We start from the raw sequence: 14,928 nt of genomic DNA on the forward strand, positions 1-14,928 counted from the left end.
CCAGGCCACAATGGAAGACAAGCAGAAAACTCTGGAGGACAACAGAGAAGGAGTGAACCAGGTCAGAATGGCCATCCAAGAATCAGAACTGCAGAACAGGCGTTTGGAGAAAGTCAGAGAAGTTCTCCACAGAGAGGTCACCAGCCAAGTGGGCTTCTTCAGAAGTGATGTTGGCACTCCTGAGTGACCAGCACATGGCAGAACTTTGCTGACACTCTCTCCCCATAGCTGGAATGGAGGAATGGGGGCCTTTTACTCATTTGAGAAAGAGAAGAGACTCTTCCCTTCCCTTCCCTTGACTTGCCACCTAGTGTGCCAGTGGAGTCATGGGAGCCCCACCCTTATCAGGGGGAGCCCCTCCCTTAACCCCACCTTACCAGTCACTGCAGGACTGTCAACTGAGCTGAAAGGCTCCCAGCTACCCAGCAGATCCAACCTTCGGAGTGCCAGCTGAGGCCAAGGGGCAGCAGGGATGAGGGTGAGGGCTCTGCTGTGGGGAGAGCAGAGAGTCTGGCCAGAGCTGGATCTGGGAGCCAGAACCGAGCACCCGAAGGAGCTGAGCAGCTGGGAGCAGGGCAGCCGCAGGAGAGGAGGAGAGAGGAGAACAGCTAGAAGCCGAAGTGGGAGCTGAGGGGTCTGCAGGAGATGCCCAGAGGCAGCAGAGACCCCCAGAGGCCGCAAGGCTGATGGAGCTGGTGGCAGAGCTGGAAGACAGGGCTGGGTTGAGGGTCTCAGGGGCAGGCAGAGACTCCTGCTGCTCCAGAGGCTGCAAGAGAGGAGCAACCGGAGGGGGAAGCCGGGGGCCACCAAGGCCAACTAGAGCTGGTCAGTGGCCGGTGGGTGGAGAAGTCGTCTTAGGGATGGTAGAACATAGGAGAGAGATTGATAGGACTGGAAGGGACTTTGGAGGTCTTCTAGTCCAACCCTCTGCTCAAGGCAGGAACTTTATACCATCCGGTTCTCTTCTCCACTTTGGAAACTTCCAGAGATGGAGCAGTCACTCCTTTGGGAGGCAACCTATTCCATTGCTCGATTGTTCCTACTGTATGAAAAATTTCTCCTGACTTCCAGATTGGGTCTCTCTTTAACAAACTCCCACCCCCCCCCATTTCCTCTTGTCCTTCCCTCCAGTGCTCTGGAGATGAAGACCCTCCCCTCTTCTCTGTCAGAGCCCCTAAAAGTGCCGGAAGATTCTATCATGGCTGCCCAATCCTTCCCACCTTGTCTCAGCCAGACATAGCAAACTCCCTCAACCGTTCATCAAGTGATTGAGACTCTAGACTTTAAATCATCTTTGTTCCTCTTTTCTTCACACTGTCCAGAATCTCCACAACTTTTTCTTTTCTGGGGTGACCAGAATTGGACAAAGTATTCCGAGGGTGGTCTGACCAGTGAGAACTTCTTGCCATCTTGGATCTACCCCTCTTTTATTGCTGCCTAAGGCTGCCTTGGCCTCCTTTGTCAGCTGGAGCAGAGTTCTGGCAGATCCTTAAGTGCTTTGCCAGGAGATCCTTCCACAGGTACCACTACTGAGCCAGGTGCCGCCCGTTCTGTAGCTAGGCATTGGGCTTTCCTGCTAAGGATCCTGCAGATCCTGGCTTTTCTTACCAGTGAATGCATCTTGCTAGGTAGGGTCCAATGTTCACGTCTGTCAAGATCCTTCTGGATAATTGAGCTGATGTTCTAATAATTCCAACAAGCTTGGTGCCATCTGCAAACCTGATGAGTTCCCTTTCTGTCCCCTCACGTAGATCATTGAGGAAGAGGTGGAAGAGTACTGGGCCCAAGGCAGAACCTTGAGGAACCCCACCGAATGCTTCCCCCCATGTAGATGTAGCTCCATGAAGGACTACACATTGGGTCCGGTTGGTCAGCCACCTTAGGAATTTTGTGCCTATTTGTAGGCGCATTGTATAGCGATTCTATCTCTCTCGGTGTTCTTTTCATATTTTGTTTTTTTTCTATTTTCCTAAAAAGAGATTCAAAGAAGGAATTAAGCATTTCTGCATTCACTGTTCAGGTCATTCACACGTGGAATCCTTCTCAGTCTCTCTAGAAACTAGAAACAGATTAACGGAGTTGGAAGGGATCTTGTAAGTCATCTGGTCCAACCCTCTTCCCCCCAAGCTAGAGACCCTACACCATTTCTGGCAAATGGTAGTCCAGTCCCTTCTTGAAAGCTTCCAGTGATGAAGCTCCCACAACTTCTGAAGGCAACTTCTGTTCCATGGGTTGATTGCTCTCAGTGTCAGAAAATTTCTCCTTATTTCCAGGTTGAATCTCTCCTTGTTCAGCTTCCATCCATTATTCCTTGTCTGGCCTTCAGGTGCCTTGGAAAACAGCTTGACCCCCTCCTCTCTGTGGCAGCCCCTCAAATATTGGAAGACTGCTATCATGTCTCCCCTGGTACTTCTCTTCACTAGACCAGCCATGCCCAGTTCCTGCAACCGTTCATTGTATGTTTTAGCCTCCGGTCCCTTAATCCTCTTCGTTGCTCTTCTCTGCACTTTTTCCAGAGTCTCAACATCTTTTTTTTATAGTGTGGTGATCAAAACTGGATGAAAGATTCTAGGTGTGGTCTTACTAAGGCTTTATAGGGTGGTATTAGTACCTCTCTTGATCTTGATTGCATCCCTCTGTTAATGCAATTTAGGATTGCATCGGCTTTTTTTTTTGCTGCTGGCTCATATTTAACTGGTTGTCCACTAAGACTCCAAGATCCTCTCACAGTTACTGCTCTTAAGCCTGGTTTCACCCAGTCTACATGTGTACTTTCGGTTTTTCTTTCCCAAGTGTAAGACTTTACTTTTCTCTACTTTGAATTTCATTGTGTTAGATCTCTCTTAGCTTGTTGAAGTCAGCTCTCTTAAAGACTCAACTCTTAGCCTGCTGGAGCATTGCTTGGACCAGAAGACCTCCAAGGTCCCTTCCAACCCTCTTGGACTGTTCCTGTTGGTTGAGTTCCCTGTGCTTCATTAAGTATGTTTGGGGGGCTCCCCAGAGGCTCAGAGCCAGAGTGGCTGAATGGGAGGTTTGCCAGGTTCTTTATGGGCTGAGAGTTGGGTCTGGTGTGGTGTGGATGTGCTGGTCTGACCGGTGGGAGAGGCCATCTATGGGGTGGTATGGGGTGTCTGCATGAGGATGTGGGGGAGCAAAAGTGCAGGTAGATGTTAGGCATGGCCTCCTCCTTCTCTTGCTTCCCCTGAGAGGCTCTGGAGCAGCAGGAGCTTCTGCCTCCTCTGAGACCTTCCACCAAGCCCTGTCCTCCCATTCTGCCCCCCTGCTCCCTCAGCCTTGTGACCTCTGGGGGTCTCTGCTCCCCTGAGGCCTCTCCTGGGGACCCCTGGGCTCCCCTTCAGCTTCTGGCTGCTCTCCTCTCTCCTCCTCTCCTGCGGGCTGTTCGGCCCCAGACTGCTCAGCCTATTCGGCTGCTCAGTTCTGGCTCCCAGATCCGGCTCTGGCCAGACTCACCTGGCACACGAGGTAGCAAGTCCCCCACCCCACCTCCCTCCCTCCCTCCCTCCCTCTCTCCCCCAATCCTCCCTCCTCTCCTGCACAGACAGTTGGACATGATGCTCTTTCTATGGAGATATTTTAAACCAATAACCAATAGGCATCCTGGCCATTCTGATGCTGCTTAGCTCCAGTGGCTGCTTAAGGAGGAACAGACTGTGGTTACAGCAAAGGTGACTAGATTCTCCGCAGCAGCCCTGGGGATTCATGGGAAACACGGAATAATCCACCATAGCTATTTCACACAACTAAAGTAGCAACCCTTTTGCATTGCTACTCCTTTGCATTTAATGACTGTGGGCCTCACAGTTTAAGGAGTGATGTTATAATATCCTTAGGCCATGTGTAACTGACATTGGATGCCAAATTGTAATTTTAATATAGAGTTTATCTGTTGTTTATTATTTCATTCTAGAATTTTTAACTGGATATTCCTTGGGTGTTTTTATTTGTTCTGGTCTCTGGTCTTTGATTGTAATAAACTTGATTTGATTTGATGCAATTCAATTTACCAAGAAGGGGACTAAAAAGACATATGATAGAGTTGACTGTTTCTCGTGTAGTGAATACTTTCCTCAGATAAAGGAACAATTCTTCTGACTTAAAAAAATACACCATCACTTTGAGGTTGCAGTGATCACATCTAAAAAAATAGGACAGAACCGACCTTTAATTGCTGGACAGGGGCCTGTTCATTCATTGCTGTTAAGTCTCTGTTACTTGCTGATAATGACTTAGAACAGCCTGCCCAAATCTGATGGCCTCCAGATGTGAATGAATGCCTGGTCCTGATTCATGCTTGGCAACAAGTCCACCTTCCTCCAAGAAGGGGGACCCAGATGTGTTTGCCAACACTGGTGCTGCTCCGTTTGTAGACTGGAGACCAAACCTTTGATGTTGTGTCTGCTGCTGCAGCCCTGGGAGACCTAAAATAACAGGGGACCCCAAAATTGTGAGCAGATCTTTGGACTTTCACCTGGACCGATAGCTCCCAGGGCATCTCAAGTCTATGGATCTTGATGGAGAGAGCACAGAAATGGCCTCTCTGCCTTTTGATCTCCAACCTTGGAAGGAGACATTTGTGGGCCTGATTCCTCAAGGAAATCCTGCTCTTACTTGCAGCTTCTGAACAGTTACTTCAAGATGTCAACTGGGCTTTGGCTGTTATAACTATGGGTATCCTTTCCGGAAACTCTTGCAAAAACGTTTATATCTTGCATAGTTGAAGGTCTTGTGAACTCTGTGTGTTTGTGTCTTGTGGCACAATGGTCTTTTTTCTATACTTATCTTCTTTTCCTCTTTATACTCCAGCTTAATTCAAGAAATTTAAAACTAATAATTAATAAATTTCAATTGCCAGAGATGACAAACACTGAATTAAACAGTGTAGGAAGCCCACAATTTGGTTCCTTTGGGTTTACGTCTTCATGTCTTGCCTAAATCCAGTCCGTAAATAATACACAAGTGGATGGCCTCCAGGAACCCCCTTCTCCCTTCCATCATCCGGCAGGTGCGTAGACTACAAGTCCAAGAAGGCCCAGGGCTGGGTGGCCCATCAGTCACAAGCATCCACAATGATGCAATCAAAGGTCTGCTGGGAATTCTGGGAGTTCAGACAGAAGGATGCACTCATATTTATACATTCCAGGAAAGGAGGAGAAAAGGACAATGATACATATGCATATTTCATTTAACAGATGATGTGAGCATGAATATTCAGAATTAGCAAGACTCAAGTTACCTCCCCAGCCTTGTATTGTTGCTACTCTCAAGAAAGAGTTATTGTGTAAACAAAAAGAAACATCTCAGTTGCCACAGCAGTTTGGGTGAAATGTACTGAGAAATGAGGGCATCAACTTTGCTCCATACATTCCTTCTATCTTTCTGTCTTGCTAACATTCTTCCATTTCTCCAAGAAATTTGTCTCCTCACAATCTTCCACACACATTTATTTATTTCAAGAAAAATAGTTGGCCCACTCATGCTTGGAGAAGAGCTTGGACCATTTTCTATGTTTGGACTGTGGAAAACGTTAAAGGTTGAAATTCCTCAGTCTCACATTTACACATTTCTTCTGGCTGTAAGCTGCTCCTTTGTGAAGAATTCAATAATTTCCAAATTTGAAACATATACATATGATTTCTTTGACTCCTGCATACTATCTAAATGGAAAGAATATCTCCTTTCTAATAAAAGAAACTTTTAACAATTCTTCCAGTATCATAACGGTGTTATATCTCATGTTTTTACATTTGTTCTGGCTGTGAGCTGCTCCTTTGTGTTGAGGTCTGGCCTCAGAAGGATAATGTAGCACTTGGGGATGAAGATGCAGACCAGCAGACCAGCACTGGAGGCCAGGATGGAGAAGACCTGCACAGCCACCATGGATTTCCCTTTGGTGCTCAGGTAGGTGGGCACAAAAGTCACCCAGACACTGCAGAAGACCAGCATGCTGAAGGTGATCAGCTTGGCTTCGTTGAAGGCCCCAGGCAGGTTCCTGGCCAGGAAAGCCACCGTGAAGCAGATGGCAGCCAGGAAGCCCATGTAGCTGAGGGTGACGTAGAACATGACAACGGCCCCTTCGTTGCATTGCAGGATGATCTCTCCAGGCTGGGAGTGGAGGTCAGAGTCAGGGAAGGGGGGAGAAACTCCCAGCCAGGTGGAGCAGATGATAATTTGGGCAGCAGAGCAAGAAAGGATGATGAAGTTGGCCAAGCTCTTCCCCAACCATCTCTTTGCTCGGTTTCCTGGTTTTGTAGCCAGGAAGGCCAGCACCACCGTGATGGTTTTGGCCAAGAGAGAAGAAACGGCAACTGAGAAGATGAGGCTGAAAACTGTTTGTCGGAGAAGGCAGGTGGCTTTCCTTGGTTGACCAATGAAGAGAGAAGGAGACAAGAAGCAAAGCAGGAGGGAGACCAGGAGGATGTAGGAGAGGTCCCGGTTGTTGGCTTTGACAATGGGAGTTTCTCGGTATTTAATGAAGATGATTAAAACAAGGCCTGCGTTTAGGAACAAGAGTAGAGCAAAAGAAACCAGTATGATGCCCAGATATTCTTCATAAGACAGGAAGGTTATGACTTTGGGGATACACTGAACTCGGTCCTCATTTGGGTATTTATCATCTGGACACTTGGTGCATTTTTCCGTATCTGAGAAAGCAAAAAAAGCAATATTTCCTCAATATTCTGTCCTTTACATTTCAAGGTCCTCTTTTTTTTTGGACTGATTCCAGCAATATTTTTCAAGATGTGTTCTTTAACCATTCCACAGAAATAATGATAATATAATTTTCTAATACATTTGTAGCTAACTATATGAAATTGGAGGATTTCTAGTGCATTTTGAATAAACACAAAAAAGAGTTGAACTTTAAGGCATGTTTTAATTTGCACTTTCATCAAAATGCTCTGGATTAATCCATTTCCACCAGGCCTTCCTTTCCTCTGATGTCACCCACCTTCCTGAGTGGAGAAGGTCCCCTCCGGACAAGGAACGCAGTCGTAGCAGCAAACTGGCTCTCCTTCTCGAGCCCTCTTGACAAATCCAGGATGACAACTTTCCATGCATTTGGACTGAGGCAGGGACTGAGCAGAAAAACAAGGAATGCCAAAGAAAATGTGTTAGGACTCTCCATCCATGGAAAATGGGAGGAGAAATGGACATTAGACAAGTAGATTCTGGGCTTCACTGAGGTAAATATGAAATCTCTGACTCCTTCCAAACAGGTGTAGGAGATGTGACCCTGGAAGGTTCTTCCTTTAGTTCCTCCCTTTTGCTTCTGGCACAACACATTGGAATAATAAAGGACTTTTCTATTTAATAAATTCTGGAAGGTTGGAATTGAGAAAAGATTTAAGCATTGTGACAAACGTAAAGGTTCCCCCTCATGACTGTACTAAAAGGCATTCCTCCACTCTTCATCTGTCTATCCATGGTGATGATGATCATATTAAATTTTTAAATACAGTCATTGTCAAAGATTTATTAAATTATTTTATTTAATAAAGATTTATTTACATAGAGTAAAACGTTATTAAAAAGGAAACTTCTGACCAGTAGGGTCTGGAAAGGTTTCTTCTGGACTACAGAAAGCCTTGCAAAGCTGCTCCCCTTTGACACCAGTTCAAAACAGTCTCCCCGTTAAGAGACAAAGCAATGAAACGTAATGAAACGCCTGGAAGAAAACAAGCAAGCTCAGAGAGCACCAAGGAGCCCTCATGTCAACCCTGAGCTACCAGTATTCTCCTCTGTTAAGACTGAAGGTTTCTGCACAGTTTCTAGAACTGTAGTGAGATTGAGGGGAGATCATGAGAAGGTGTCCCTGAAAAAGATTAAGTTGCACATCTTTGGCTGCAACAGAGGGGACATGAGTGTGAGTCCTGGGTCAGAAGGAGATATTTCTGAGGCCCATCCAGTTATCCAAGAAAAAGTCCTTTGTGTTGAAGAACTCCAATTAGGAGACTCCAACTGGCATGGAAAGACTGACCCACATTTAATAGTAGTTGAATTTGGAGACTCCTTTTCAAGCAGAGGGACTGAAGGTGGCTAACACTCAAGATAAACAAGGCCATTCATTTTCAGATGAAGAGCCCTCTTAATTATCAAAGGCCAAATCTAACTAGCATTTCCTGTCACAATCTGTCTCATTACTTCTGAATCAGGAAGACCTTTTCTTTGAACTAAAGTTGTGTTTCAGGTTTCTGGTCAAGGGATTCTCTCACTGGTCACTCTCATTTTATGTGACCTCAAAGTCTTGGACCTTCTTCCTAGGGGCAGAAGATCAATTGCTCCCCCCAGTTGGGTGAAAGACAGATATGGCTAACTTTGACCAGGTCTGGACTACTTAAAAACATCACAGACCATGGACCTGCCCTTTCAGGGAACCATTTCCCAATGGCCTTTCACTAAGCAGGACACGAGGAAGCTTCTCTCCCAATGGGACCCCCAGGAGCTCCATCCAGTCATGATTCAATTTCATCTCATTCAGTCCAAACCTCAGTTCAGGGTCTCTTCAACAGAATCCCCTTCAGCTTTCCTCTTTCAGGACAAGGAACAAGCGAACCTGAGGCTCTTAACAACACAACCTCCAGCACTTGAGGGTTTCTCATCCCAGGTTGGACATGGCTGAACCAGCTACAAAGAGTCTTCAGTATTACAGCAGCTGAAGAACAGCTTGGTCTAAAGTACTGAAGGCTCCCAAGTGGTCTATAGAAAGGAAACTATAAGGTTTCTACTCCCCATGTTCAATTCCCAGTGAAGGTCATGGACCCGGGAAACTAGGCTTAGTCCACATGAAATGGGTCCCAAATCTTTGGAAAAAACAGGAATTACACCAAAATTTCTCCCACCTGGTTGAGCAACTTTAGCTGTGAAAGAGCATTCTGGTAGATAGTAAGTCTCTGTCTTTCCAAAGCCCCCATTCGAAGTTTGATGGGATCCCCCTTGGGGAGAATCAACCAGCTCACTATTCCCAGATCTACTGCTACGTCTCCATTTTGATCCAAGTAGAGTTTCATAATGGAAATATTGCAATACTCATTCTTCTGCAGGAAAGGATGGAACTAGAAGGGGAACATCCAGGAAGTTTAACATCTGAAAGTTTTTTTAAAAAAATCCCATTTAGCGTTTACACATTTGAATCTTTTTTCTACAGCTGCCTAACATCAAAATATACATTTAGAAAAATAGGCGTTACTACCTTCATAAATAAAACAAATGTTCAGCAAATTGCTCAACCCTATATTGGCAAAATATATATTAACAAAATATAATTGATGCAATTGGTAAATTATAGGGGACATTCTAGAGCAGATGATAAATGAAATGAATCATAGGAAAAAAAATTATTTATAAACGCCTGGAAAACATCAGGTTGATTATGAAAAATGGTTCATTTAGTGACCATTTCAAAGTTACAACGGCACTGATCATTTTCCCAGGATCATGGAAGCATCCCCAGGGTCTCCAGGTGATCAACACCTGAATTCTTGGCATCCACTTATGCTGGTTACAGCGTTTTAGGGTCTCCTGATCTCCTTTTGCGACTTCTGACAAGCAAAATCAATAGGGAAGCCAGATTTAGTTAACAACCATGTTAACAACTGCGATGATTCACTTAAGAAGAAAAGGCAAGAAAGTCATAAAATAGGGCAAAACTTACTTAACGACCGTCTTGCTTAGCAACAGAAATGTTGAGCTCAACTGTGGTCGTAAATCCCATTCTGCCTCTTCCAATAACTGGAAGAAGTTGCCCAGAAACTCCAGATCTCCTCCATGTTGCTCCAGAGGGAGGAGGGGAAATGGGGAAATGAGCTCAGTCAGAAGGGAGGAGATTCTGGCTGAAGGAGAGGAAAAAGACCCTGAAAAGAGGAGCCATTTCAGAGCTGAGCCCTCAAAGCAGAGAAGTTCCGCCTCCCCTTCACTGAGGAGGCAAAGACTGAGCAGCCGTCAGTCAGAGAAGCTTTGACTGGGACTCCTGCAGAGAGGAGGGGTTGGGCTAGATGGTCTCAAAGTGTCCTTCAAAGTTATAAAGGTAAAATTCAACTATGCTAATCACAAACCCATAAAGACATGAGTGTATTTAAAAATGCATACATCCTTTTAAAATTCAGGGACCTGGTGGCTCAGCAGACTAAAAGCATTGTGATTAACACCAGCTGTCTGCAATTACTGTAAGTTCGAATCTCACCAGGCTCAAGGTTGACTTAGCCTTCCATCCTTTCTAAGGTAGGTAAATTGAGGACCCAGTTGTGGGAGCAATAAGCTGACTTTGTATAAATATACAAAAGTATGAAGGCTATTGCTTAACGCATTGTAAGCCGCCCTGAGTCTCCGGAGAAGGGCGGCATATAAATCAAATTAAAAATCAAATAAAAAATTAACTGCGTTTAAAACCAAAATCTATCTGTCGTGGGGCCTGGTGCTTAGAAGATGATGTCTCCAGCAATCAGATTGGCCCAACCGTTGATCTTCTGAAGCCCAATGTGGTTGAGAAGGTTCCCTCCTTCTCCTTTGGGTTCCTTCTCTGAAGGACCTAAGATTGATGGATCCATATTGTTAGAAATAGGAAAGCAGCAATAAAGGAAGGAAGGCAATCCTTGTTCCAAAAGGAGCAAAAGTTTATCAAAGCATCTGCAATTAGCACAGCCCCCCAACCCTCCCAAGGCTGTGTGTTCTCCCCACTTCTCTCCGTATACCAATGACTGCATCTCTACCGATCCATCTGTTAAACTACTGAAGTTTGCAGATGGCACAACAGTGATCGGCCTCATTCGAGACAATGATGAATCCGCATACAGACGGGAGGTTGAACAACTAGCCTCGTGGTGCGACAGGAACAATCTGGAACTGAAGACACTCAAAACATAGAAATGGTGGTGGACTTTAGGAGAAACCCTCCCATACTTCCGCCTCTCACAATACTAGACCACACAGAATCTACAGTAGAGACCTTCAAAATTCTAGGTTCTACCATATCACAACACTTAATTATAGTCATAGGGTTATAATTATAGTCATTAAGTGTTCGACCTTATGATTCTTGATGAACGTATCTTTTCCTTTTATGTACACTGAGAGCCTATGCACCAAGACAAATTCCTTGTGTGCCCAATCACACTTGGCCAATAAAGAATTCGTTTCTATTCAAATCCACCAGGTGGACCCGGATCAAAGCATGCAAGAGGTTTTATGCCCTTCCTCCCGTCACTCAACCCTGTCCTGCTTCCCCATTGGCTGGGGACTAGCAAGCTCTGGGCCTATCCGGAGCTCCTGTTCAACTCCTGGCCTTATTTTCCCCAGCAACCCCCTGTCTCCATGGCCTGGTGTAATTCTGCATCAGTAACTTTCCATTGCTCTTTTGCGTAAATCGGTTATATTTTGAAATGTGTCCATTAAGCTCTTGCTCAGAAATCCCTCCCCCTTTTTCTTTCTAGACTTTTCTGAACCACTTTGTTCACTCTAAGAACAAGACTGTTTTCACTTGTTTTCCAAAAAAATCCTTAATATTCTAGTTCCTTATTTTCTTTATTTATTACGCAGAAGTGGAAGCTGTAATGAAACATTATTTTAGAAGCAACTCTTCATATCCCACAATATCGGAACCCCCATACCTGCCACGGCTGCAGCCTTGGAGCCCCCAACCTCCCTTCCCCCTCCTTCCTTCCCCTCCTCCATCTGGAGGAATAGGCAGCATTCAAGGCCTGGACCAGAGTCTGAATGAGACTGTAGTAAAGGTAATAATTTTGGATCCATCTTCTGTTCTTTTTCTCCTGGGTCTCCAGTGGGGCTTTCTGGGTGCATCTTTTGCGGCCTTTGAGAGAAAAGACGTTCTTTGAAAGAGAACAGAGGAAATAAAGATCATGAAACTTTTCTTCCAGAAAGAAATTCGGTTCAAAGGCAGAATCCATTGGCCTTTTTTTTAACAGATAAGCAAAGATCCAAATGCTATGGACGTATTTGAGAAGTCTGTGTTTTTCCAATGTTAATATTCCCAAAACTGTACAGATCCAGACTTTCCCTTCAGTGGGTCCTGGCAGACGCATAAGTGTTAAATGGAAAGAAAGAATTCTGTCCTTAATGGGAACATGTTCTATGAAGTGAACAAAGACATTGACTTGTCTCCATTTAGAGAGGGAATCCCTGAGGGATGCTGTGTATCCAGTTGTTGAGAACAGTTGTGATATAACCACACAAATTCCATTCCTGACAAGCACAGGAGGAAAAATCCTCATGAAATTCTCTCCCTCCTCTGTGTCTGAAGCAAAGAGGCCAATCAGGGTCCATCTGAAATGGAGGAGCAGTGGGACAATTGCTGAGTACTGGAATCCTTCTTTGGGGAACATCCTGTGGAAAAAGGGGAATTTCCTTTTATCACTCAGAGCCTCTGAAACAAGGTTATTACTGATCTGAAAAAGAAATGAAGAAAGCTGTGTTACATTGAGGGTCAGATAAAGTCCAAAACTTTATTTTTTTAATAAATTCAACTTGGTATTGATGAACAAATTACATAGATTATTGTTGATTAGCAATTATGCCATATCAAGAAACAGAATATTAAGCACAGTGTTAACGACACTGTATATAAAAATGGAGCCCAAGAAACAAATTAAATAAAAAAGAATAAGAATAAAAAAACATATTTCTGTATCATAACTTATTGCAATCAGAGCCACATGTCTATGGAGATTCTCAGTCGTCCAGGTTCTTCAGCTCTGGATGAGAAGCAAAAGGTCTTCAAAGAAAAACCAGAAAATCCAGTTGCCTCTTGAAAAAAGCACCTTTGGGACCATCAGATCCAGATGTGCAGGTGTCAAGTGAGAGTTTCGTTCCAATAAAGGGCCGTATTATATCTTTAATTCTGACTGAACAGCAAATGTGTTGCTTTAACACAAGTTTCCCAATAGATTGTTTGTCTAATGTGCAGCCCAAGACTCTGATCTCTCTCTTTCTTATGCAGTTGAAATTCAATATTCCAGATTCTTGGTGAAGCAATATTTGTTTATTTATTTATATACCACCTTGATTATTTTTGGGCTTGTTCTCTAGTTACATAAGAGATAGGGAGACCAGAGCTCCTAATATAATTTGTCAGATGCATGTCAAGTATTTGCAAGCCATTGGCACATGTATCATACAGACACTAGTGGAGGCAGAAAGTGCCCCCACCCCTATGTGGAGAGGAGGGGCTTACACTGAGTATAAAACCCCCTCTAACCTTTCCACCATGCTCTCTTTTACGTTTGTTCTCCATGAGACATGATCTTTGATAAGGGTAGTCACACACGCTGTGTGCCCCCTATCCCAATGGATATTAAGACAGCCTTTGTATATAGTTAATATGTTTTGTTATATGAATAAATACATTTATCACATTTATTCATGCATCTGCCTTTGGACTCTTCTATGCTCCTGGGTGTTTCTACGATCCCAATTTCCACAGAATGGTAGCAGAGGGAATGGTAGCAGAACTCCACTCCAGGAGCTGTTGAAAAGGCGAGATGCCCTCCAAAATAACCTGTGAGAGAAGCTCCCCTGTTGTGACCAGAGGCCTTCAACGGAGGAGAACTTCACAGCAGCCCCAGTCTGAATCAACGATGGAAAACATTGAAGGGGTTTTCCATCCAGCTACACCCTGGCAGCCAGAGGCCACCCAGATGCAGCAAGAGATCCCAGGGGCCGAGCCAGGCAATGTTGGAGAAGGCTTCTTCAGCACTGACGAAGAGGGGGCAGAAGGACCAGATGAAAGCCTGGACAGGCAAGTGGCTGAGATGTCAGAAGAGGAGTGCCGAGCAGCACTCGCCTTCCTCCTGAAGACAAGGGCAGCAGCCAGAAAGAGGCCTCAGGAGGCAGCACCAGAGATCCCTGCCATCCCGGTAAGGACTCCCCTGCCTGATCTCTCCAAGATGGCGCCTGCCACCAGAGAGACTCCCCCCACACCCAGTTTCCCACCAAACAAAATGGCCGCCAGGCCACTTCCGGAGGCAACTTCCTCCAAGATGGCTGCTCCCCTGGGCACTTTGCCAGAACCACGAGCCAGGCCATCCCCAGCTCCACAGCCCAGGCCTACAATGCCAGCCAGTCAGTTCAGCATTCCAGCGGCCCAGAGGACCACTCCGAACCCACAAGCCCCTTGCCAGGCCCCGCCTGCCAAGGCAAACATCAAAGAGGCCATAAAGGCCCTGGTCGCTGCCCTGGAACTTATGGAACAACCACCCACTGGCCGCTCCGAGGTCCCAGACCCAGCTGCCCACTAAAGGAGGGTCCCAAATCCAACCTCCCACCCCCGGAACCCAGATGGACCTGCAGCCTCCCACCCCCCACTGCAGAGGCGCTCACCATTCACTGAATGCTCCACGGAGGCCCAGGCTGAGGCCTCCGCACTTTTCCGGTCCTGCTGGGATGATCCGGAGCTGCAATCCTGCTCGTCTGATGGAGAAGAGGAGATCCAGAGACATTTCCAGGCCTATCCAGCCCATGGATCTCATCTGATGGGCCTCCAGTCTCCAGAAAGATCTCCAGGCCTTCTTCCCACTTCTCCAAGGTTTCCCCGCCACACAGCTGATGTTCGGGCCTATGCTGAAGCTCCAGCCAGACCTGACTTCAGAGCTCAGAGAGAGAGATCGGAGCTCCAACAAGAAAAGGCTTTGGAGCATGCTCCATTTCCTGCACGTGCCCAGTTGCTTCAAACTACAGAAGGACTACAAAAAGGAGCCAGACCTAAGCAATCAATCCCAGGCTTAGGGATCCCAATGCCATTCACAACAGGCTCTTTTCAGCCATTTGAACGACTCCCCATGCAGTTTAATGGCAATAATTTTGTAACTTTGCCAAATAATTTTGAAAAATTACATTTAAGTGGTCAGAATTTTAAAAAATGGTGTAAAGAGATTCAGATAATTCTCTTAAGAGAAAATA

The 14,928-nt window shown here is 45.5% G+C and overlaps 1 protein-coding gene across 1 annotated transcript; it reads right to left on the minus strand.

Moving 5' to 3' along the window:
* Nucleotides 1-418: 418 nt before the first annotated feature.
* On the minus strand, nucleotides 419-7,091 carry LOC139318748 (vomeronasal type-2 receptor 26-like; the record flags this gene model as incomplete). The annotated part of the gene is made up of 3 exons (XM_070946326.1): nucleotides 419-766; nucleotides 5,797-6,662; nucleotides 6,971-7,091. Coding segments are annotated over 3 exons (1,335 nt in total), but the record flags the coding sequence as incomplete, so codon positions are not given.
* Between the last annotated feature and the right edge of the window lie 7,837 nt (nucleotides 7,092-14,928).

Source organism: Pituophis catenifer, unplaced genomic scaffold (assembly GCF_029215685.1).
Source record: "Pituophis catenifer annectens isolate HBS135680 unplaced genomic scaffold, rPitCat1.0.hap2 SCAF_6, whole genome shotgun sequence".
In the NCBI taxonomy this organism is placed as follows: Eukaryota; Metazoa; Chordata; class Lepidosauria; order Squamata; family Colubridae; genus Pituophis; species Pituophis catenifer.